Source organism: Neodiprion pinetum, chromosome 3 (assembly GCF_021155775.2).
Source record: "Neodiprion pinetum isolate iyNeoPine1 chromosome 3, iyNeoPine1.2, whole genome shotgun sequence".
Classification (NCBI taxonomy): domain Eukaryota; kingdom Metazoa; phylum Arthropoda; class Insecta; order Hymenoptera; family Diprionidae; genus Neodiprion; species Neodiprion pinetum.
The window spans coordinates 214558-239223 of NC_060234.1; the positions used below are offsets into that span (position 1 = coordinate 214558).

General features: G+C 43.2%; 2 protein-coding genes across 11 annotated transcripts; one reads left to right on the forward strand and one right to left on the reverse strand.

Annotated features, from left to right (window-relative positions):
• Positions 1–1840: 1840 nt before the first annotated feature.
• On the reverse strand, positions 1841–10546 carry LOC124213938 (E3 ubiquitin-protein ligase RNF13). Of its 8 annotated transcripts, XM_069134292.1 has the most exons (9): positions 10247–10546; positions 8508–8853; positions 7638–7830; positions 7292–7500; positions 6906–7080; positions 6644–6802; positions 6312–6518; positions 5948–6202; positions 1841–2212 (listed from the first exon to the last, which is right to left on the reverse strand). In XM_069134292.1, the coding sequence occupies exons 2-8, from the start codon at positions 8682–8684 to the stop codon at positions 5973–5975; spliced, it is 1350 nt and encodes a 449-aa protein (XP_068990393.1). In that variant the 5' UTR covers positions 8685–8853; positions 10247–10546; the 3' UTR covers positions 1841–2212; positions 5948–5972. The 8 variants fall into 8 exon arrangements, with proteins under 8 accessions (XP_068990393.1, XP_068990388.1, XP_046471720.1 ...); XM_069134287.1 differs by lacking the exon at positions 1841–2212 and having other exon boundaries at positions 5856–6202; positions 10366–10546; XM_046615764.2 differs by lacking the exon at positions 1841–2212 and having other exon boundaries at positions 5856–6202.
• LOC124213939 (cyclin-dependent kinase 4) lies at positions 10424–24625 on the forward strand. 3 transcript variants are annotated; one of them, XM_046615767.2, is made up of 6 exons: positions 12858–13647; positions 13712–13973; positions 21038–21683; positions 21809–22141; positions 22324–22484; positions 22953–24625. In XM_046615767.2, exons 3-6 carry the CDS (start codon positions 21060–21062, stop codon positions 23170–23172), a joined length of 1338 nt encoding a protein of 445 aa, XP_046471723.1. In that variant the 5' UTR covers positions 12858–13647; positions 13712–13973; positions 21038–21059; the 3' UTR covers positions 23173–24625. The 3 variants fall into 3 exon arrangements, with proteins under 3 accessions (XP_046471724.1, XP_046471723.1, XP_046471725.1); XM_046615768.2 differs by lacking the exons at positions 12858–13647; positions 13712–13973 and adding an exon at positions 10424–10564; XM_046615769.2 differs by lacking the exons at positions 12858–13647; positions 13712–13973 and adding an exon at positions 14776–14882.
• The last annotated feature ends 41 nt before the right edge of the window (positions 24626–24666 follow it).

Consider the following 24666-nt stretch of genomic DNA (forward strand, 5'->3'; position numbering starts at 1 on the left):
CGACAATTTCGCTGACGCTTACAGCGGTGAAGTAAGATTTGTATACGCGTCGCGTAGAACCGTGGACGTATAGTAGGTGTAAATGTTTCCACGAAAGGGGCGGTGAACGGGAAAACACAAAATAACGATAAATCGGGACACTTGTATCAATGTCACTGATTCGTCCGTTCGTGCGTTGGGGGATGGAGCTAAGCTGGTCGCTAGAAACGAAAAGAATTATATAGGTATGTTAACACTGCGTACGAGGCACGGGCACAGGGAATTACGAATACTGGAAATCACGCACCCACGCACAGGTTCGATCAACGGCTAAACACTTGGCCACAGAGGGATAGTCCTAGACGTATAGCTGTACGGGGAGCAGTGAGAAGCCAGGAGAAGCTGGTCTTATTCCACGCTCACGATAAGAAAGGGCCGAACGGACAGAATCCCCCGCGTTACGTCTCGTAAGGAACGCGCGCGACCGATCGACGCGCTAGGCACCAAAGACGCGCGATCACCCGAGATACGCGGGTATCCTCTATCTCGTCCCTTTTTAACCGTCAGTAGTCTGGCGTCGGGAAGTCCGCCATCTTACTTTTGCCGCTCCCCGCCCGGGTAACCCGACACAGCACCCACTGCCCCCGCAAACCCCCCGCCGCGGCGACCTACCATTCCTCGACCTACCCCTCGCCAATCCCTTCTGCGCCTGCCCCCACCCCCCTGCCGCGCCACACCCCTCCTCGCCCCTCCGCAACTACACGACGCGCATTATGGATTCCTACTCGATCGAGACTCGAATCGTTTGGCGGCAATGCGCGCGCCGAATGCTCCGTCAAACCGCTGTAGCCTCTCCATCCGTTTTTACGTGAGATTACGGGAAGGAGGACCTCGGTGTCCCTGTATCGGTACAACCGATCCTCGGACCGCCAATTTTATGACCCAATATTAAGGCCCAGCGTTGCGTGTCCAGTGAGAATTGTCCGACGGAGATACTTCGGCTTTTCCGTGCCCCTACCGCCCCCTCCAAACAGGATCGTTCCTTCGTCGCGCCCCCACGCCGCGCCGCGGTGGTAACGTCAGGCGAATACCCGACCCTCCGGTTATCGCGTGTCATACGTGTGAAGTTGGCTGCAGAATCGCTCGCGAAAGGTGAACCATTTCAAACCCGTCCGCTGGACAAGGGATGACGACGGTGGCGTCGTCTCGCGGAAGCTCCCTTCTCTGCCACCCAACGTCGCCCCTCGCACGCCCTAGGCGCGAACCGCAAGGAAGATCGCTGGGTGACGCGCGCGCAGTCAACGCGCCACCCGAGGGAAATTTTCTCCAATCGATTATTCCCGACCGGCTGCGGTGGCAGTCGAGTCACGCGGCGTCGACGACGACGCTGATACCCCCGACACCCCCCGACACCGCCGTGTAGCCCGTCTGGGCGGGACGACGTCCGATGCCTACCGACCACTGCCGACGCTCATGACATTGGTGTCGAGCGATCGTGCATCGACACTTGCTTGGAATTTCGACGGGTCCAGAAAAAAACCGCGCAATCAGAGGTGACCTTACGGGGAGAATTCTCCGTCGGAGATGACCAGGATTCACGAATTTTCTCACTCTAGAGCTTTGGGTAACTAACAATAAGTTTTATGAATTCGGGTACACATCCCTTGTCTGACGCGGTTTCACCCTACAAGTATTAATAGTCCACAGCTTATACACCTCGGGAGAAGTCGCTATATTCTTCAAGCACTTGCGACGCTGTGTGACCTACGCATATAGCGGAAGATGTGTAATGTGTGTATATACACAAGTTCACGATTGGATCCCTGACTGAAAGCACTGGGTTTGGTTTGTTAGACCGAAAGAATACCTCACCGTGTTTTATTGATGACGGTCTTATTGCTATTTAGTAAAATTGCAATCGCGTTATAGAAATGTGATTGTTCTACTATTTTTCATATTAGGTATAATTATTCATTTCAAGTTACAGATTTTTCGAATTTTGGCAATTTAATTTCTCATCGATAACTTTTCTGTATATCCGCGGTACTCATAGTTCGATCACCCTAATTATACAAATGTATACAGTACGTTAGCAATTATTAGCAAACCACCCAGAGGTATACAAAGCGAAGTGGATTCTGACAGATTCAAGTCCGCCCCTGTAGTCTGCTTTGCAGATGAAATGCAGACGACATCGGTTGCCTTGAATCGGTTGGCATTCATCTCGGTTTCTCTACAAGAATCAAAAGTGGCTGTTCAAGCGTAGAATTCGGGAATAGGCACGGGTCTATATCTTACAATTAGTAGGACTAAAACTAAGTATGTCGGTTTGTCTGAGATTAGAAGGACGACAAATTATATCGTCCTGCGAGTAAAAGAAAGTTTTGGATAACTGATATATTTGTAAATCCGAAGTTCTTTGCAATAAGAGAACGATGCCTGCCTTCGATGGTGATTGAAAACAGATCGGTAGAACATAGTTGGGGGCTTGAAGCGACTACGTAAACTGCGTCATATGAAAACGGTAATGATATATTTTTATCCTTTATACCGCACTTGCAACGAACTGTATACTTATATGGATGTTCGAAAACAATAAATAACGCTCATGTAGTGATACAGATTGTTATAACGACGCCCATGGACGTGACGCTGCTCGGCAATTTTTCGCCGACAGGCAATATAAGTCAACGTCTTGCGAAGTCACGGGGTAAACTAGAGCGAGACGTGGTGAGTGTTGCAGCCGGAGTATTAGAGTTTAGTTTAAAGGGAGGGTTGGAGTTGGGTCGGGCTGGAGCAGCATTGTATCATCACGTGCAGCCACTTGGCTGGTAAACGCAAGTGACGTTGCGCTCTCCTTTCGATTCCGCCCTGGTTTTCAGCACGTTGGGACCACCGAGTCTTTCCAGGAGCCGGAACCCTGGATCCCGGTGCAGTTACGCCGCCTTCACACACACATGCACGCATATACTAACATAGCTCTTAGTTACCTGCCGAAAATTTGATGACGAGTTTGAGCAAGAAGTTTCTAATTGTATCATTCGGCGTACCGCATTTACCGTTGTTACAGTGAAAAACGGATACAAGGCAAAAAAATCCCAATTCTGATACAAGTAATGAAAATCGAAATATCAAAATGAGGGTAATAATCTGGGCATATGCCAACAAGGATATCCACGTAGAGTTCAATCAATTTTACGAACGGAAATATTATCGTCTTGTTAGATATTTCGGTGTGATTTTCGGTGTGATACACCCGTGATTCGGATGTTTGTCAGAGTTTCAATGCTGATACCATGATATTTTTCAGACAAATCATCGAAATACCGAACAGCCCCCTAGTATCCACCTACAATTTAGACTACTGTTAGTATTATACCCTCCAGTCGCTCTGTCCGAAGATGACATCGATCATTCGAACCGGCAATACGTTGATAAATGTTTAGATCCCATATGATGTTCATCATCGCGTTTACCCGTTTTTCTAGTAGGTAATTGAGGAATATGCTTTTCTCAACTAACATTCATGCCAGTATACCTATAATAATCTCACTATATAACGCATACGACAAATCTAAATGTTGTCCCTACCCGACCACCGACACTCCGCACCGCAATGCGATACTGATGTTTATTTAAGCGACCGTTACTTTTCTCACAACACCAACAATAACATGAAACAAATCGGGGGAAATTTCGCGTGGTGCAACGTGACCGACAGTGGCCGTGACAAGCAAGTGCTACTATTCCATAACGACGAACAGCGTTTTAATGAAACGTTCAGTATTATATGTAATACCGCGATTACGTAATTATAAACTGATATGAACATATTGAAAATTATTAACCTAGTGCAGCTTTGGTAGAAGGGTTAATATACATATTGGGGTGGTCGTGAATAAAGTAATTATCAATTTTTGTTGCCCCCATGAATAGAAATATCTCCATTGAATTTTTTTTTGATTTGGCTGAACCCCTAGGCGTATGTTTCAATCCTAATCGGAACTAATGCCTCGAGCCTTTCGAATTTACCCATTTGAATAATACAGGATTTTCAGCATTCTGCGGCCAATTTTCATGGCCCTGAAATCTACAAAATTCGAATTGAACATCTACGCTGAGTAATGAAAATTTCATCAAGTTTTACATTTTTTGATACAACACATCGACGATAAACTGAAATTAGTCGCCAAGTGCCAAAAATCCTGTTGCTCAGGTAGGAGAATTCGAAGGTTTTAAGGCAGAATTTAGAATTGAGAATGAAGCCTGGGATTTCAGTTGTATTTTTAAAAATCTTTTTTGAAGTATCTCAGCCCATACGAGCGACAAAATTCGAGAATTACCATATCAAAACCATCCTTAATATAGGTATATATTTCAGCAAATCATGTTGACCTGTAGAGAAAGTTCTCATACTATTAATAGTAGCAGTGGTAGCAATAGTGGTAAGAGTGATATTATTACTAATAAAATTGATAATAATAATGACAATAATAATAATAATAATAATATAAATTAATTGAAAAACAGTAACAACATCAATAAGAGTGCAATTGCGTTTTAATAATAACTTGATAATTGAGTTAAAATTAACTTTTAAATTACACAAAATAATCGTCTCAAAGGCTCTCAAACTGTACTGGCTATTTACAGCCTTTTTCACCCTACCTCTTCCATTTTAATTTTCCAAACTAGCGATCGATATAAACCCAATGACTGTTGCACTGATGCAATACAACCAATAACACACAATTAAAATAAAATAAAGCCGAACCATTCCATGCCAAGTAAGACTGCGCACGTCTGATGCACACTTTCAAAGTACTCCTTCATTATACGCCAAGGTCCGTTTGAAGAGAAACTAACGATGAGCAGATGATGCATGAAAAAAAAAAAGACAACCATCGGAAGTAACCTTCGTCAATCCTCTGTGCGCCCCACTGCGCCCTCGTTCGCTTCGTGAAATATATTAATCAATGTTCATTGTTTCGTAACTACTAATTACGCATGATTTCTTACTAACAGGCCCTAGCTGCACCGCAAGTTCATTCAACCGAGACAACTTTTGCGAGCTTGACGTTATTCGCATTGTGCTTGTACTTTTATTTTGCAATTCTATGTCTTGCGTTGGAAGCAAAACTCATATGTCTTATCCTTGGTCTTCGCAGATTGTTCTTTAGTATTTCACGGTACCCTAAGTTCTGAGACAGTGATGCTGGGTCACTTTAAAGTTAATTTTCACAAATAACTTTCAACATAAACGATACAGTTCCCGGGTTAGAAAATTTTCATACAAAATATCCTAGGCTCTGTGTTAGAAAGATATTAAAAATTAATGGAACGGCTAGAGTACTCAATAGCATGTCTTTTGCATTCTATTCCATTTATTTCGTTTCAAATAGACGAAACTATCGATCGGAAAATACACAGACTAATTATATATTAATCCACAGGTAAGAACTGATGAATTGAAACGTTCAAAATCCATTTTTGGATCAGCGAAAAATATTGCAATGACGCAGATACGTAGACGAGAAAAACTATTTGGCGTGAACGTTTGGACTGCCAAAAATCAGGCAAGACATAGTTGATGAAAAATTATTGAGAACTATGAGATTCCCCAGACTTTAAACTGAGCCTTTGTGTTTACATCTCTAGAAAGACAGGACAACTCTGCCTTGCAAAGAATCGTCAACGTTCTTGAACCCTATTAGAAAATACCTACCAAATTTTAATATTCCTTCTATTTTCCACTGACTTAAAAAGTACCAAAAAACCCCAAGTGATTGTTCGCAGCCAAGGTTTAACATCAATATGTTATATTGAAACCGGAAGAATTTGAAGAAAAACTTTATACAAAATGACCAAAATCGAAATACTCCAAGGAACTCCAGTTTATTTATTCATTATATAGTTATATTTTATTTGCTTACCTCTTTTTCTATTCTTTTCTTTTTTTTTGCCTTACCTTTAATCGAAACAATAATTAATAACTACGCATGGTAATCATTCCTCTCATGCTCCTCCGAAAGAATTGTCGGTATGGGCAATGGATTTGTCGGTACCATTATCGGATGGCCCGAATTCGGTGCGACTGGGTTAACTAAAATTCTGGGATTTCTCACAGGCACAATTTGTATGACGGGATGGACATCTTGAGTGTCTAAATTTACTGTGTGGGGCTTCGTACTGCTTGCCGATCGTTCGAGCTCCGGTGGTTCGCCTGTGAAGCGAGTTCAAAATAAGAGTACGTTTCGAAAAAAAAAAAAGAATTTTTTTTTAATCATAATAATCACCGCTAATTTAATAATACTACTGAATTCGAGTGTTACCATTTATACTATGGCTGTCCGAGACCACAAACAGTTTATTTCTGGAAGATTCACCATTGTTACCGTTCTCTTCGTCGTCAGCACTGACCAACTGCCTCTCAGAGTTCAAACTGCTGTTCGAACTATTCGACCCACTCCTGTTCAGATTTCGGGAGGCTCTTGTAAAAGGATTATCCCGTTGTGGCGTAAAGGTGCCGCCTTGCGTACCTATGTATAAGATTTACGATGATTTCTTTCCAAAACTGTAAATAACTCATCGCATTGCTAATTTTGCTAATTACAGCATTCCTGCTTGTAGATTGAAACTAATCAGCATGTAGGTTGACTAATACCTTGATGCCCGTCGCGGATCAGTGGTGTAGAATCATCGACGTCCGTGTCACTTTCACTGTCGGTGACGCGTTCATCCGTCGCAAATACCTTACGCTTGCAAACTGGACAGACGCGTCTATTTTTCGTCAGCCACGGATCTATGCATTTCGTGTGATAAGCTGTCCAAGGGAACGAGAAAAATAGAGGTCAGCGTAGCAGTGATAAGCTTGGTACACGCTGCTAGTCATAGAAAGTAGTTTTGACTTTTCATATCCATCTCACCGTGGGCGCATGGTAAGACCCTCAGTTTTTCACCTTCGGCATAATCTTCCAAACAAATGGCACACGTCTCGTACGGATCTCCCTTAGTATACTTGTGGGTGGGGATTTTCTTCAAGCTTGAATTAGGTAGCCTGTGCCTGCGTTGCCGTCTTCTGTCCTTGATGCATTTAATTACCTGCACAATCATTGGCAAAAGTTTTGCAACAGCTTCAGCCACTCAAGCGACATATTGACTATTTATTGCTTCTGATCGATAACCCAATGGTACTATCAATGAAATCTAATTCATTTCTAATCTATTATTCACAGCGCTTATTCAATCCGACTGTGATCAGCTATCGAAAGTACATACAGTAATTGAAAGAGTTGTAGTAAAAATGTCTTACCATAAATATGACCATGACTAGAAAACATATTCCGACGACAATGGCAAAGGGTAGCAAAAGGCGGGTGTTGATGTTAAAAGGTAAATCATCATTAATCAGGATGAAGTACTGATCGTACAGATATTCGCTTCGAAGATAAGCGCCGGTATCCTCGCCGACAAATACAGAGGGAATCCCAATGCCGCTTGGATTTTCCGCTGACATCTGTTCTGAAATATCAAACAATCTCACTCACATCAAACTCAAGGTTAGCTTTGGTGTCAAGATTCAGAAATAAATGAAACATTGCACAGCACCGGTACCACGTCGTACCCTATGATCAGAGTTAATAGTTGAATATACTTACCAATTTCGTTGCTACCTATGTTGTGTATGATCGCTGCATCATAATTAGCAGCTTGTGCCATACGGATTTTTTCTTCAAAGGTACAATTAAAACGGGCTATCAATACAATCCACTTTCCATCATAATTTGGAATATTTGGTGGCTCGGCAATTGGATTGCAGGCTGTTGGCGGGTCTGCATACACAACCATTCCCTGATGATGAAGAAAAAAATGTTTGCAATTAATGACCTACAGTATATGCATAGTCATAACTTTTGGTATCACACTTGCAAATTCCACGTCAACATACTGATCCAAACACATTGAAAATAATGCAGAAACAAGAATGAGATTTGAAAAAAGAGTGAATAATATTTATTGCTGAACGATAACAAAGTGTTGGTTAAATCCGAGTTGATTGAATTTTGATTAGAGTTTTGAATACAATGTAACCACTTTCGAATACATCATTTACCACAGTTAATGGTTTTAGAAACTTATATTTCTCTTCACTTTTCCAATGTTATCGGTACATATACCGACAGTCGACATTCAAAACAGCATCAACTATACGTCATGCAAAGAATAGCGACGGCAAGTGCGATTTCAAAACGAAATGGCACTTTAAAGGTGAAAAGTTGTCACAGATTCTTAATCCGTTATGGAAAATACTCATCGTGTCTCAAACTGCAAATACAGAGAAAACTTTGAACCCTGACATATCAGAGATTATTGTTTTCTTGTTTTTACTTTTTCTTTTTACTGCGAATATCTTTCTCTCTATGCTATGTTTGATAAGATAAAGCAAGTTTGAAAATATTGTGAGTGAAGGAGTGATATGGGAAAATCGAATATTTGTATATTCTCAATATTACATACTGCGATATTACCTTTATTCCTTCTACCGGTATGAGGCCACCAAATCTTGCCGGAGCATCACGAAATTCAGTTATCTGATGCTTAGCTGTCGTTGAAAACACTAGGATATCGGCACCAGCATATGCGACGCATATCGTTAATATGGCAAGCCATAATTGAACTCTGTGGCTAAGGCAACAGCGAGGCATTCTGGCAAAAGTTCAGTGCGCAAACAGTTTCATCTAATTCGAGATATTCACCTATTTTACTCCATGAGCATATCACAGACATTAATCATCACTGCGGTTCTCTAATGAGTACGTGTCCAGGAAAATTCGGGTGTCATTTTCACCACGAAGAAACACACCGAATGTGAGCCTTGAAAAATAATGCGGTACTAAATTATGATTATAAAATAGACATTTATTTCAATTTCGTATGTCATACACGTGTTTCATAAAGGTCTGCACATGATTACTGTCGATCGTACAAGTTGAATATTAGTTGTTTGAAATATTGATTGTTTGGAAATGGAAAAAATGCAGCTAGTGGAAGTAAAGAAACTTGGTCCCCTGCCTAAAATACCATATTTATACACTCCGACTCTTGATTGTAATTCGGACTCATTCCCTTCCATAGTCAAATAGTAGTCCTGCATTGTAATTAAGGGCATGTCTATTCACACGCATCTCGCTCTTTACTGAGCAACAGCTACCGCCAGCGTAGTTCATTTCGCGTGTGAGCGTTTTCGTTATGGATAATGACGCAATATAATAATTTACAAAAACTCTAGCAATTGTATGATAAAGACTAAAGTTATTGGAAACACAATCGAAAATCCTGAACGCTTAACATCTGGTGTGTTTAATATGTCTGTTGTAGACTTCAGCAAAGTCACTGAGGCGTGCAAATAGTCATGTCATGAAATACTTCGGTCGGTTTTTCAGTACATATTTGCTAAAATACCAGCCAACAGAAAGATAATCCATTTAATCCAGCGATTCGACGATGAAACAAAGCTAACGAAAAACAAATAGTTCTTGAAAAAGTACAATTACTATCTTTTTTTCTTATTTTTCGTTGAAAAGGATTGGGTTCAAGGTATCTTCAAAGATGTTAAGACGTGAACTCCGTGGTGCAAACGCTATCATCAGATTGAGGTATTGTCCAAATATATTGTTGTTTGGTTGGAGGGGGTAAGTGGGGGGGGGGGGGGGGGGGGGCATTCTGCTATGAATATACCTGTTTCTGATGCGCAGTTAAGAAGAGTCGTACATATAGACGGATAAATACTGCTAAAATCTTGTAACAAAGGACGAGAGTGAAAGAACAACGGTACGCCACCTGATAAACAAAGTCGACGTAGACGGCAAAGGACAGGTCGCGGCACGCGAACGTCGTCTTAAGCCCGCCGACTCGCGCAAGGACACATTTGTTAATGGAACGCAGAGCGGCCCGAGGATTTAGGTTATCGTTGACAGATCGTAATATTTTGAACGCGCCCGCGACGAGCTATTTGTCAATAATTATAAATACCAATATGTTATCAGCTGACCGTCTCCGCGCCGATCCCTTTAGCTTTAGAAAACGAAACGTCAGATTCACGCATGCATGGGTGCATACATGTGTATGCAATCCGCGTATATGTGTCGGTTTATGCGTATGCATGCACGTATTTTATGTATGTACCTACATCCGTACGCAGAGGGAGTCGAAGTGTGATATCCACGCTACGCAAAAGATTTGCCATTGTTCGGTAGAACGATCTTACCATGTGAGAACGAGCCTTCGATCACGTTTAGCTGATTCGCATCTGGTTAACTGATTAATATGCCCGATTGCCTAATTGTACCGAATGTTTACATTATTCCAAGTGAATATTCCACACACCATTAATTTGTCTAATGTTGTGTTGTTGTTTTTTTTTTTTTTATTCTTCTATTTTTGCAGCAGCAGCAGCAGCAGCAGCAATTCACTCGTAATTTGCACTGTGACGAATCGCGTTCATCGCTATTTGTTAACGCCGACAAGCCAAGAGCCAACCACCGCACTCGCTACTCAACTGCCTCGAGTGAGCCGAGCATGCCGGGTAATTATGGTATCTCTCTTTTCTTTTCTTCCTATCTTATGCGTTACAGAACACACGCCAGCCGATTGACAGCTAGCACAGCTATGTTGTGACGATGACAATCACTTCAGGAGGTGGCGCCGCCACATTCTCCCAATCGATATTTCCCAAAGCCTTCTTACCGATCGCGGTCAGACAGGCGCTTTCGCTTATGAAACTAGAGACATGGCTATTTTTCTGTGTCATAAAACAAGTTTTTACTAACCGCAAAGACAGTAAAACTAGTAGACTATTATGGGTCGGAATTTTGATAATTCCAGTCGATACGGGAGCCAAGTTCATTTTCTCAGTATGACAAATATATATAATATCGCAGTGATTCGTACAGGGGTATAGGATATACATAGAGAACATTTGAGTATATGGCAATGGATGAGTCTGAAAATGGCACGATTCAATCAATTTCTTTTTTCGATCCGAAATGATCTGGTCTTGTCGTAATTGATTATTCGTGTGTCGGTTAAAAGATATAATTGGTACCTGATAATTTACCGGCAAGGTTTTGTTTCATCAGCCTCGTGTCTAATACCATCTCTTGTGTAACTATTTTCGATTCATTCCATGCTTTCCACTATTTTGCATTTCTCTGACCAAATAATAGAAAAACCTAATAGAGCAAAAACCCGAGCAAAAACCTGTCTTCAGTCTAGTTTGGCAGGTTTCGGCACTCGAAGTATTCGGAGACCCAGTCCAACCTCATTTCACGATCAACAGTCTAAATGTGCTCTTTTCCTAATTCTGTCTACATGCATCACTTCGTGTCTTAATTCAAACGTTTCAAACTGTATCGCAGACCCAAAAGGCATAGATAGATGGATATAGATTTTTGTCAGCCGTGAGATTGGATCACCTCTAGCAATTACATATAAGGTATATGTATTATCAAAGAGAATATACTTAAATTGAACAAAGAAAGGCACGAGTCGATATTACAATAAACAATTGATAAATATCAGATCACAAAATCAGAAAAACCAGGTACTCGTATATAATATATACGACATTAAACCATAATAACATACCCGTTCGAAACAGCAATTAGAAAAAGAACCAAAAGCTAGATTATTACCAGACAGTAGAGAGCACCAGTGGTGTCAATGAATCACCCTATTGTTAGATTAGATTACTTCGAATAAAATCGATTTAGAAAAAGATAAATATTGGACATCAGCCAATCACGTAGAATGTAACAAAGAAGTTGCATACAGAAAATTTTAACTATTATAAACTAGGGGGAAAGTGGGAGAGAAAGAGACAGAGACAGGGGACGAAATGATTGTTCATTTATGTGAACGAGAACGGTTTGGTCGAGTAGATACTGGTTTTAAAATTTAGCCGTAAGTATACATAAGATAATGAATTACTACACCTAGCGCCCTTAGAGCCAATTCTGATAGGTATAGCGCGCATGGCATCTGTAAAGAATTTACTCGTACTGTACGTACCAGGGCTAGTCGTTGTGTAAGATACGCGACGCAAAAATTGTCACCAAGTAATTTTTCTTTTGCCTTCTAGTTTGAAAAATTGTACTTTATTTCGAGTTCGATCTCGCAATGTAACCCATATACATCGACTTGTCTTTTCTGCTCGGCTAACTTCTCTGTAACAGTCACTGTGTTGCATCGTGTGGAATCAAGTCGCATTCTGTACTTGTCATAAGAGGAAAAAATTTTAATCTCCGAAAGCTCCCCGCAGTACATAGGTATGTTATACATATACGATATACATATATCGCACAGTATGTATACCGAAGCATATCGTCGCAGGAAATGTTCCCACAGAAAATGCTACTGTGTTATATTACACGGACGCGCGATAACAGATCGCAGTAATAGAATTCCCCTATCGCCGCTCCGTGCAGAGCGAGCACGCGTTTACACTCAACGAGGTTGATTTTGTCGGTGACAGTTTAAAGTCATCAACCAACTGGATGGTGAAAACACGTCGTCCTGTGGCATAATTAACCTCGCGGAGTATACGTCTGTCTCTACGCCTATTCAAGAACCTCCGAGCTATCGTAACTCCAAAAATTCTTACCGCGAGTAAAACTTGTTCGAAAAATGTTACTTCTAGCTTATATGGGTTTGAAGCGAAGGTATTTAAAAAAGACGATACGCAGGTGAACAGAGCATCGTTTCCCTATAGCGCTGACCTCAATCATTTACGCCCTTGAACCGTGGCTTTCGGTTACATTTTAAAATTCAAACAGAAGTTTCCAACTTGAAGCGGCGATGCCCAGCTGCTTGGTGCAGACTAAGTAGAACCTAAAAATTTAGCGAGCAATGACCCGGGTCATCGAAACCCACAACTGATGTAAGAAGTCCGCGCGGAGCTCACAGACCTCAAGGAATCCGAAGATCCCGCGAAAATGTGATTCGCGGGGACGAGCGACTTGTTTGCATTCCCGGATGACAGCTTCAGAGTCAAGCATGTCGGGCAAAAGCGGGACAAGAACCGGGGGAAGTAGGAAATCAAATAGCGAAATTAAGGCTACTTGGATACACCGCGTACATACGTATCCTTCTGAAAGGTGGAAGAGGAAGATGAAACGGGCGACCGGAAGCGGGAGAGAGAGAGAGAGAGAGAGAGAGAGAGAGAGATAGAGGAGGGGGAAGGTAAGGGCACAATGTGGTTGATGAGCGAGCGGTTCAAAGTCTTTTAGAGGGCTGTGACCTTGTTAGTTGTCGGTTGAGTCTTGGGCGACAGAAATATCTCGGCGTAGTTTCCCGATCCCCTCCATGCACAGCGCCCGAGAGGGACCCTCAAGGGCCCCGAGAAAGTGCACTCCTGGGCAAAGCGCCTCCTTGCCTGGGAGTTGGGACTGGCGTGCATCGAGAAGCATTCCATTCATGTTTGAGGCACACTCGGCCTGCCGCTCGCTTTCAGCCTCCGCCTTCCTACAGCCTTCTGTTAGCTTCGGTCCGAGACCCCGGGTTGTTGTCGGGTAAGTCGGGTGAGCCACGCTACGCCGCTACTCGCAGTACGTCCCCGTGTCCTCAGGAGGCAGTGGCAGAGAGGAGAGGACGAAAGGGATTCGTCACCGGGTAAACCTTCGCTCGGAGCTGACGTTAAAAATATTTCCCTTAAAACTCTGTTATATATTCACAGTGCGGAAAGTACGGTGCTCCCGTGGAGTTTTCAACCGCGATACGAAACTCTCGCCTGTTCCCCGGCGATATCTACCGCGGTTCACCTCTCCCCGGCTGCATCCCACTGCTGCGAGACAACACCGAAACTCGAGTGATACTGTGGTGGGTGATTGTGAACCGAAGAGACAGTCTAGCTAGGGCAGTCAGCCACTCGGGCTTTCGTTTGTACTCCTCTCGTTTCCGGCCGCACGTGCTCGCGGGGATTCACCGGCTTATCGTAGGTAAGTAGACTGGTTATATTATTACTATACCGTGAATGCGTCGACACGTGGTGACGACAGGGGCAGGCGGAGGAGGAGAAGGAGCAGATGACGGGGGAGACGAAACGCGCTTCATTCGTACGGTCTGTACGCTTGTTCCGTAATACGAGGACGCGTAGGTATGCACACGTACGTACGTACAAGACCCCGTGAGATCGGGGGCATAACTGCGGGGCCGGCCGACCACCCGGTGACCGTCTTGCGCAGCCGGCCCAAACGGTTCATCCTGAACGGTGTCGGTCATTGCATCGCAGTGTTCTCGCGTAGACAGCCGTTACGCTACTCGCATCGTCCCGAACGAGGACGTTCTCGAGGTGGTTCTTCCGTCCTGGCTCCGCGCTACGTCGCGTCGCGTCGCCTATAAGCCTCGGGTTGGGTCGCGCCGCGTTCCTTCGAACCACGCCGCTCGTGAGAACTAGTCGGCGCGTCACCGGCGCCGCCTGCAACGGACACGCCGTATACCCATACCCATACCCACCTATACCTACGTATTTGCCTTCTCAAATGAAACGAACGAACCCTCGAACCTCGACCGTTTAACTAGTTATCGTTTACGAATTGATAATCCGTTCGGGAGATAACGATAAAAAAGTTTATTCGCTGCCGGAGGAGTTCGACGATAACCTGAACGTGTATTATATGTATGTACACACGTTGTACACATGCCCAGGACACCTCTCCACCCGGCATCGTATTATTATTACTCAATAACGCAGCTATTACCGTTCGGGGCGCGATAATGCAACAAAACGGTGGTTCCGTACTACCTCGAGTCAGGTCCGCGCATCGAGTCAGCGTAATTGCAATGGGTCGGATGAATACGGTTTGGCTGCAACTGCGGGCACTTAATTGCGGATGGACTTGTCTCGGGTAAATAGCGTTATTTGAAAAAGAAGTATATATATAATGTATGCGAGTACACATTACGTTCCGAAGCTAAACGCCTGGCAGCTACACATTGTGACCATATACACGGTACGTGTGTAAACCTGTAATGTGTCTACCCAGCTCTGTATCCCGTATCTTATACGAGTACATACGCACGTGCGCACATATCCACTTCAATTCTCGATCACCGATACTAAATAGTTTCGTGCAAACAATCCGGCTTGGTACTTCGTGTCGTTACGAACGTGATTCTACCAATTTCTCATTTTTTATACTTCACGTATACTTTCTCGGAATCGGCAATATTATCACAATTGCGGTAGTTGTGCAATTATTGTTCGTTTCGCGGTTATATCCCGCACACCGCACGGATTTCCCCGCTAACGGCGTTTGACCCAAGCACCGCATACCGAAGTCTGTTAAAGGGGTGCCCTGGTCGATTTCAACGTTGACGGATATATCGCCAAATATCGAAGCTTACGTACTTCCAACGCAAAAAGTACTTGACAGCCCTATTCTATACATAATTCTGAACAAAGAAACACTGCGATGCATTTTCATTTGCCGTAGAAATAAAGAAATGGCACGGATTCTACGAAGTCGCAAAGGTGAATTCGTTTTTTTTTTTTTTTTTTAATTACTACGTCAAATGAAAATGCATTGCAGTTATGCAGTGAAAATTTCTGTTCAGAATTGTGTGTAGAATGAGGCTGTTAAGCCCCTTTTCGCGTTCGAGAGATGTGCGCTTTGCTATTTGGAGATATATAATACGTACGTCAACGTCGGAATCGACCATGGCACCCTGTTAAACATTTTCCTGATCTTGTATTTTACTTCTCGCTCCTTCGCAGGTCGTCGGTTTCCTTCAAATATTTTCCCACACTTTTCCTCTTACCTGGAGTGGTAAAAACAGCTGCTCCTTCTGAGAACTGGTAGGTGGCAAGACCAGAGATAACGCTAACTGCAGATATGCTGGACGAATTTCGGCATTTGGATTTTTTTTTTATCTTACCTACGGAACTTCCATGTTTCCTGTTTAGCATGAACAATTATTATACATCGTGCCTAGATCGCCTAGATTGTTAATCATAAGCGTTACCGATCGAGTTAAACGTTACAAAAAAATTTCTGTACGTCACGCAATTATCGTTGTACCGTTAAAATTGATTAACTACAATGTATCTGTTCTGTTTGACCGCCTGCACCAAGCTCGACGGTAATGACAAATTCTCTCGGCCACATTTACCACGTTTAATACACACTATACGTACGTATTTTAAAAACCTGCAAGGATTCCAATTTCTCTTGCATATCCTTGTACCATATAGCCAAGGTTCTTCCGCTCTTATTGTTAGATGATTTGAACGTGATAACTATAGTCGCGATCACACGTGGATTAGTTTAGTATATGTATTTTTTAACCGACTGAACAGCCACGTATGATAATTGATAGTCGAGGAGGTGGAATTACATACGCAATTCCTGGAAACAGCCCTATCCCACTTCCGACTGCGAATACAAATGCTCACGTGTGTACCTTTGCACGTGCATGTATTAATTAATACACGGTCGTATGCACTATGCCTATACCTGAATAAATCTATCAAGGTCTCGCTGGAATGTAACTAACACCACATCAGCGCTGCGCAATTGCAAAAGTCTTCTGGAAAGACGAAAGAAGAAAGTTTACCGATATTCGAGGGGGTCCGGGACGCTACCGTGCGAGCCTTTAATCATGCCGTTAGCTTTCAGAGTATTCGCATAGCATTCTAGTGTAAGAAAACTTGGCGATGAAAACTCGAGGAAAATATCCCTAGCGCGAAAATGGACGTTGAGTAATGAAGAAAAATGTTACTGCCAAAGTATGCAAATTACAGGTGAAAGAAATGCACCGCACGATGATGTAATAATACCTATATCTACACTGTATCTACTCTGTTTGGGTAACCAATACTATGTAGAGTAAATCACTTGGTCTGTGTTTTGCCGTTGACAGAAAAATCTTTTTGTATTCCACTGTAAAATGCTACGGGTTTGCAGGAAAATTCGTTATCTACAATTAAGTACGTGCCCGTGCTGGTTAGATCTACGCAGACTTTAGTTGTATAACATACCTTCCTCGTGTTCCTAATTGGGCGTAATACAGAGTTTGTATAAATATGTGCGACAGTGCGGTGCGAAGTGTCAACGTAAAGGCCAAGTCTCGATTCAATCATAAATTCAAAGCGTATTTTACACGTTCTTTTGCTGCCAGTTTCTTGCTCCGATTGGGCTGGTCCGACATCAAGCCCCAAGACAAGACACGGAAGCTTAGGTTGAACTTTTCAGAGTAAAATCTCCCTCGCCGGTAAAAATTTAATAGTTTATAAACAAAGTCTGGATTTCTTATCGCCAGAAGTGCAGGGTTGCAACAACATGTCGAAAAAGAGTGGAAATATCGGGACCGAATAAAAAAATTACCACCAGCCCACTGGTGTTGAAAGTTCAAACTAAGAAGAGGGATGTATCAGATCAGCTGATTGTTTTTCTTAAATTATATGAATTTTAACAATAAAACAAGCAAAAAAAAAAACTCCGTACAGCCGTTACGTCTTCGTTGTTACTTTCGCGCAGTTTTCTCTGTCTTCATATTTTTCCAAATGGACAAAAGCGATCAGCTGCTATCCCGTTCTTCTTACGCCATATTGCTACGACACGCCCCTATATTCAATCCCGCTATCAGTACGTCGAGGAGCAAGCCTGCTCCTCATATGCAATAGTAATTAAATTGAAAGCGAATGATAGACTGAGTAACGAATAGTACAGTTGTGCGTGGTATGCGTACACTGCGTACAGGTCTTTTTTCCTCCGCTCGTACAACTTGCCACGAACGGGGATGAGAAAAAAAAACTGAATGCCCGTGATAAGAACGTTTAGTTTATTATTTCCTCCCGATTAAGATTTTCTGGCGTTCGGTCCCATTTCCTTTCTCCTCACTTGAACTTTGTTTACTTTTTCTTTGCGTCTTTTACATTCTGATTTCTTTACCATTTACCTTTGCAACGTGTATACAGTAAAAGTCGTCAAAGATGATGGTATGGGTTCTTCCTCCCATCACACACACACACACACACACACACACACACACACACACACACACACACACACACACACACACACACACACACACACACACACACACACACACACACACACACACACACACACACACACACACACACACACACACACACAGGTATAGCTTGGTAGGCCTGTATTCTGTTTACAAGGCGCAGGACAAGTTACAAGGAGCGAAGGTGAGAATTAAATTTGTAACCAAAACAATTGTAATATGGCCGAATGGTGACCCGCCGTTAAGAGTGACGCGGCTGGTATCCTTAGCTTATTGTTAGCATTAAAAATCACAAATACCTATAATCCTCGAATCCTCGTAATTTTACAACTGTAACACTTTAACGGTCATCCCGCAGACGGTTGGTCAATGCCTCAACCGAATAGGCAAACTACCTATACTACCCACCGTTGCGTATTGTACATACCTACATGTACGTGTTGCCTGTATACATTAATGCCGGCTGTTGTTAGTCAATGAGGTTCTCAACCGCAGCTGCGTCGCACAGTGGTAAAATCATACAATGTTTTGCTATGGTCGCAAATGCTGCTTCATGATTTTATAGACACTACACAATGTATTGGCACTTACCCTATCGGGGTATAGCCAAGAAGGAAAAATAAAAAGAAGAAAACGCATACGCGGTTGCATATATAGATCAGTAACGAGGAGTACGTAAGATTCATTCGACTTATTTCTTGGAACGCACTTTCATTACGTTCCATTTGCGGTATGACTGCCGCTGTAACTGCGCTATCACGAGCATGCAAAGGCTATGTATAATTACAGAGGAAATAATATTCCTTGAAGCGGGCCCCTCAAATCGCTCGAGTACGAGTTGTCTTTTTGTTCTGCACTAACCGCTGCAGCAGGATCGCCACTTTCCTGAGGCGAGCTGCCCGCTTCGACACGTATTACCTGTGCATATGTGCGTGTGCGCGCGCGCGCGTGTGTGTGTGTGTGTGTGTTCGTGCGTGCGTGCATATGGTACGTGGCGCTCTTCACTCGCGTATCTCTACCACTATTTTCATTAAACCGTCGTCTAGTTGGCACCTCACCCGACACACACATACATATCCTGTATCTGTACACATCGTTCTATACGAATATCCTTTACGATCTTCCAACCAACAATGAGAATTGCGTTCATCCCCTTTCGTTTATATTTTTTCCTCCTTTTTGCTCGTACCACCTATTCTAATCCTAGTATTCAATTGAACTGAACGTTAATATAACCCATTGTTTCTCTTTCGATATCCTTGCATGGCACTCTCTCTCTCTTTCTCTCTCTCTCTCTCTCTCTCTCTCTCTCTCGTTCTTTCTCGCGCGCGCACATCTCCCGCATCTGATCCCACAGGCAAGCATGCGTGCCTGATTAATATATATATGTATACATATACTTACACTCGATATATAATAAATAGATACTACTTGTACATACATGCACCCGTTCGCTCACTGCCGTTTTTGCTTTTGGCATTCTGACTCAACAACTGACACCAAATCATTCTTCCTGTACGTTGCAGTTTGCTTTCCGTTGAATTATTCTCAGGTCATATGTGAAATATAATTTTCTGAACAGGTTCATTAGGAACTTGAGTATACGAAACAGTGCAATTACTGCGTTCCGTTTTTCTATCCATATAATGTAATGCACAAACCTAACTCATGCTACTTACTTTATTTTTCTGTTCATCACGTTTCTCGTTTCGATAAACCAGGCACACGTGCGTGAGAAGTTATAAATATGAATTTACACTGTACACATACATATACCTCTGAAGCTATTACGCGGATTATCTCAAAAACGTTTGTACTTATTCTGTTACTTCCTGGTAGGGCCATGTACAGCGCGAGTTTTCAATGGCTCTGAAAGTGTAAGGAAGTACGGGTATTCGGGTGTATGAAAACTCATGGTAGTTAAATTACCGGCAGGTGTTATGGCGGCAATGCAGATGTCACAGGGCCGGAGAAACCGAGTCTTCTGAACCACTATAGGGTGCACTCTCTCTCAATAGGGCCGCAACAGTATAGGTACAAGAGGGGAAGCGATTTTCTAGGAATCGGAAGACCCCCACGACGTATCTTCGCACGAGCGTCGCGTCAAGAAAACATCGCTACTCTCTCATATTAGGACGAGCTTCTCATGCACGCGCGTATACTGCAATTTCATTTTATTTTAGCCTGGAAAAATACTCGTGTGTCAATATTGTATTAACACATCAGTTTTTTTTTTTTTTTTTTTTAATACACAATTATTCATGTAATTGTTTTACATGAAAGATTGTGTGCTCAAATGGGAATAAGTTTGTTCATGTGGTAATAGAAATGACAGAACCATTGCATTTTCTGCGCGAATCTATTGAACTCTGGAGATCTCTGCTTCAAAGATAAACTTGAGCCGGGCGGGAGTAGGGGACAGCAGCCTGGTACGAAAGCGGAGAAGCGGAGAAGCGGCCCTAATGAGAGAGCGGACTGCATTATTACCTATACATGTAATGTACCTTTGATCCGATAAGTGGCGTGTACATGATAGACCGCGTGTATTATACATATCTAATTCACGATATTGCACAGGAAAATAGAAACAAGGTAAGAAGAACCGGTGAGATAACAATAATATAACATTGCAGCCTCGTCAGCGTGCGCGCATATATAGGAATAGCTATACTTATATACATATAACGGGACAACTAATAGAACCGCGTGGAGGGAACCTCTCGTAGTATGCCGGGGCCCATGGATATGTTGTAGAAACTCGTATGTCCTTCGTTTGGGCTGACAGTAGCAGACGCTAATGTTTCACGTAGCGAGGCTTTAACCGTGGTTACTCTCCGCATTGTCTGCTGCTGCGGCTCCGCGTCCCTTGGCCCTTTCAAATCCACGCAGTGTATAATGGAGTTGAAGAGTCTACGTGCCACCTCCCGTTCAAAGTCATATACCGAATGAAGTTGTGACTACGGTTTCGGCCTGCGAACCCCCATTGTCTCAGCAATACGGTAACGCTCGATCTATCTCGACGCAGGTAGAACCGAGGGGATGTCGTGATGGCAGAGAGGTCCCGGCGGCCGAGCTCCGAGCTCGGATCAGACCCGGCTTCATCACCGCCGCCAGCCAAGAAGCCCAGGACGACCTCCGGGGACTACGGAGAGTCCGGTGAATCCTCGGTGGAACCCAAATCACTCGGGGAACCGGGAACAACAACCCCGCCGCCGGTCACTTCGAGCGTCGGCAGCGAGCACACCGAGCCTCGAGGAGCCGATCAGGCGGGAGGCCAGCCAGACGAACGGCCCTCGGCTCCGTCCCCAGTTCCCGGCCCTTCGGGCATAACGGAGGCGGAGGGAGACGTGATCGTCGTTCCTCTGCCACCCTTGTCTCTCTTGCCTAAATCGGACAGCGGGGAGACGAGCGCCGGGCAGCTGGAGCCCGGCATCGCCGGAGCTTTCACGGTGCAGGCATCGCTGATGGGAGAGTCAACCCACTACCAGGAATTGTCCCTTATCGGGAACGGGGCCTACGGGACCGTCTACAAGGCGAAGGACCCCGCGAGCGGGCAGGTTGTCGCTCTGAAAAAGGTCCGCGTCCCGATCACCGACGATGGCCTACCGACCTCGACGCTGCGGGAAATTGCCGCCCTCAAGCAGCTCGACCAATTCGAGCACCCGCACATTGTAAGCATTTTTTTTGTCACGTTAAACTCTTAGCTCCTTTTTCTCTTCCTAATTATCATCATCCTTCTTTACTCGTTACACCTATGTCAATTCAGTATCAGTATATGTGCTCCAACTCGTTTCAGGTAAAACTTTTGGATGTCTGTCAGGGCCTGTCGACAGAGGACGAGCGATCGGAAACGGTGAACCGAGGCTTAACGTTGTGGCTCGTATTCGAACACGTCGAACGAGATCTCGCCTCGTTCATGGCATCCTGCCCTCCGCCTGGTATTCCGGGTAACAAGATCAAGCAAATGTCCAGGGAAATACTCCTCGGCGTCGACTTCCTTCATAGTCACAGGATCGTTCATCGTGACCTCAAGCCTCAGAATTTGCTGGTCACGAGTCAAGGGAGAATCAAAATAGCTGACTTTGGTCTGGCCAAGATTTATGACTTCGAAATGCGGCTCACTTCCGTGGTAATTACTTACAACTATAGCGGAGATTACCGCAATTGTGCCGATATCCCTTACACGTCCGTTCGATCTTCTTTTTCTTCACTGTACGTTTCATATAGTTGACAACTTTTGTAACAATTTTCTACTGTTCGCGTATTCAACGAAATTCGGAGTAGTTGGAGTGTGTTTTATGGTGATTTCAGGTCGTAACGCTGTGGTATCGGTCGCCGGAAGTACTTTTGGGATGCGCGTACGCGACTCCGGTGGACATTTGGTCAGTTGGGTGCATCCTGGCCGAACTCAGCAGACTTGAACCACTTTTTCCAGGAACGAGCGAAGGCGATCAGCTAGACAGAATATTTCAGTAAGTTGCGTCGAAATAGCACGGTGTTATAAATGGTATAGATATATGTATACATACATAGGTATATCGCGAACGGTTGTTCTGATGTCTCAGGTGTAAATTTTACGACTCGTGTTTGTTCATCCACACGTCAGAACATTTCTTAGTGTTATACGATATTGTAACGATAATTAATCGCCTATAAATCATGTCTTGCTTGAAGAAAAGTGGAAGGAAAGATATGTAGCTCGAATATTTAGTCCCGAAAACCTGCGGCCACCGCTAAACAGTTTACAGCGTTCCGAATACTCCAAATCATAAAATGACCGACTATGCCTTATTAATCGACGCTATGAAAGATTTATAATACTAAACTTGTTGACCTGCTTCGCTTCCGTTTAACGCTAATTTAAGCGAGTAAGAGTAATGTGAAGAAATTTTTGGTCCTCACAATCCAACTACATGACGGCAGTTTTCATTTATCCGCAGAGTGATTGGCACGCCGTCGCAGCAAGAATGGCCGGAGGACGTCTCTTTGGGTTGGACAGCGTTTCCGCACCGACAACCTGTTCCTCTCAGATCTGTAATTCCGGATCTACCCGATCCTGGTTTGGACTTGATACAAAAAATTCTCAAGTTCAACCAGCGTAGTCGTTTGACTGCCGCACAAGCGCTCAATCATCGATACTTCACGGCTGAGAGTTCTTGATGATACGCGGTAAAAGGCTCGGTCATTCTCTCCGCCGAAATTGGCCAAGATGTGAACGGGTTCTTTACACCGGGGGAAAAGATTGTTTGGATCGACAACGGCATCTCTGTGGGCGGCAAAAAAAATATTCTATTTGAGGTATTGAAATTTTTCTTGGGTCGACAAAATATTTTTTTCCGGCAACAAACGTTTAGCTGCCTCGAGTGATACATTTTCTTCGTTGCGGCAAAGTAACTATCGTTGATCCAAATAATCCTTCCTCACCGTGTAACTATAGCTTAACTCTCATAGCATAGAACAATAGCCTCATAAGAAAGTTATTATCATTCCAAGGGCACGGAAGCGTAGAGAAATTATTACGGACACCATAATATACAAATAGTAGTATCTGTGAAATGTAGATTCTATTATCGAATATCAAGTATCCAGGTTGAAACAGGTCTTGACCAGTGATTCGCAATTTTACGCGTCGTAGAACGCTCAATTTTTATCTCCGAAATTTCATTTGACATGATAGACATGTTGGTTAGTATTGTTTACTGTTTAGAGTAGCCTGTGAAGAAATTTGGAGGCTCGAGTAGGTTTGTACTTTTCGATCCTTGTGTTTTTTCCTTTCCCATTGAATTCTTTTCAGTTTTGCTATCGTCTTCTTAATTTAGAAAATATACGTGTAATACGCGAGTATTTAAGAGAAACTGCGCTGAAGAGAAAAACGTTATAGATACCACTTAAATATTTGTTCATCGCGGCTGGCGCTTGGTAATGCGTTGAAAGAAACACTTGTTTGTAGTGTACAACCCGTTTTAAGGTTGGCGCCTCGAGTTTGTCGTCTCATGCGACGAATCCTGGAAAGATCCAATTTACTCCTGATTTGCGCCTATAAATCTACGGAAAGAACTGAAAGAAGAGACGAACAAAGAGCGCGCAACGCTTTATTCGCCTGGTCGCGTCCGCAAAGTACAATTCGTAAAATATTCCTCATGTTAAACTTAATAACCTTAAGTAAGATATCTACCTAGGTGTAGTATACTATATATACACACACATTATTTTGAGACTGGAGTCGTTACTGACTCGTTAGGACTATATCAGAGATACCTGCGGGTATCATCCGTTATACAAAAAGTACTGCCATAAACGTTAAGAATTAACGCTAATTGTAAGTTAGAGATTACTTAAGATAATTACGAGGTAACAACTGAACTTTGTACTTTATTGTATGATACACTTCACAAATTACTTCATACATTCTTTTTCACGCACATTATATAAACTGCGTACACATACATAGGTATAATATGTCATATGATTTAATTGCGCTTATTGTTAGGTATAAACGTTGCTTCGGTATAACGGAATGTTGACATTGGATGATTGTCGCAACTTTCTGCATAAGAAGCACAAATCACAAGTCGAGAATTGTCAGCATAAACAATAGATATGCTAGAATACAGAATCAATAAATAGACTTTATACTTTTGTATTTGATACGGC

Coding starts and splice junctions, on each gene's coding strand:
- LOC124213939 (XM_046615768.2), top strand. CDS start 21,060: ATGGCAGAGAGGTCCCGGCGGCCGAGCTCCGAGCTCGGATCAGACCCG. Junction 22,142..22,323: donor AAATGCGGCTCACTTCCGTG/GTAATTACTTAC, acceptor TGGTGATTTCAG/GTCGTAACGCTGTGGTATCG. Junction 22,485..22,952: donor CAGCTAGACAGAATATTTCA/GTAAGTTGCGTC, acceptor ATTTATCCGCAG/AGTGATTGGCACGCCGTCGC.
- LOC124213938 (XM_069134292.1), bottom strand. CDS start 8,684: ATGCCTCGCTGTTGCCTTAGCCACAGAGTTCAATTATGGCTTGCCATA. Junction 7,831..8,507: donor TACCGGTAGAAGGAATAAAG/GTAATATCGCAG, acceptor CTTCATCATCAG/GGAATGGTTGTGTATGCAGA. Junction 6,203..6,311: donor GGACAGCCATAGTATAAATG/GTAACACTCGAA, acceptor CTCGCTTCACAG/GCGAACCACCGGAGCTCGAA.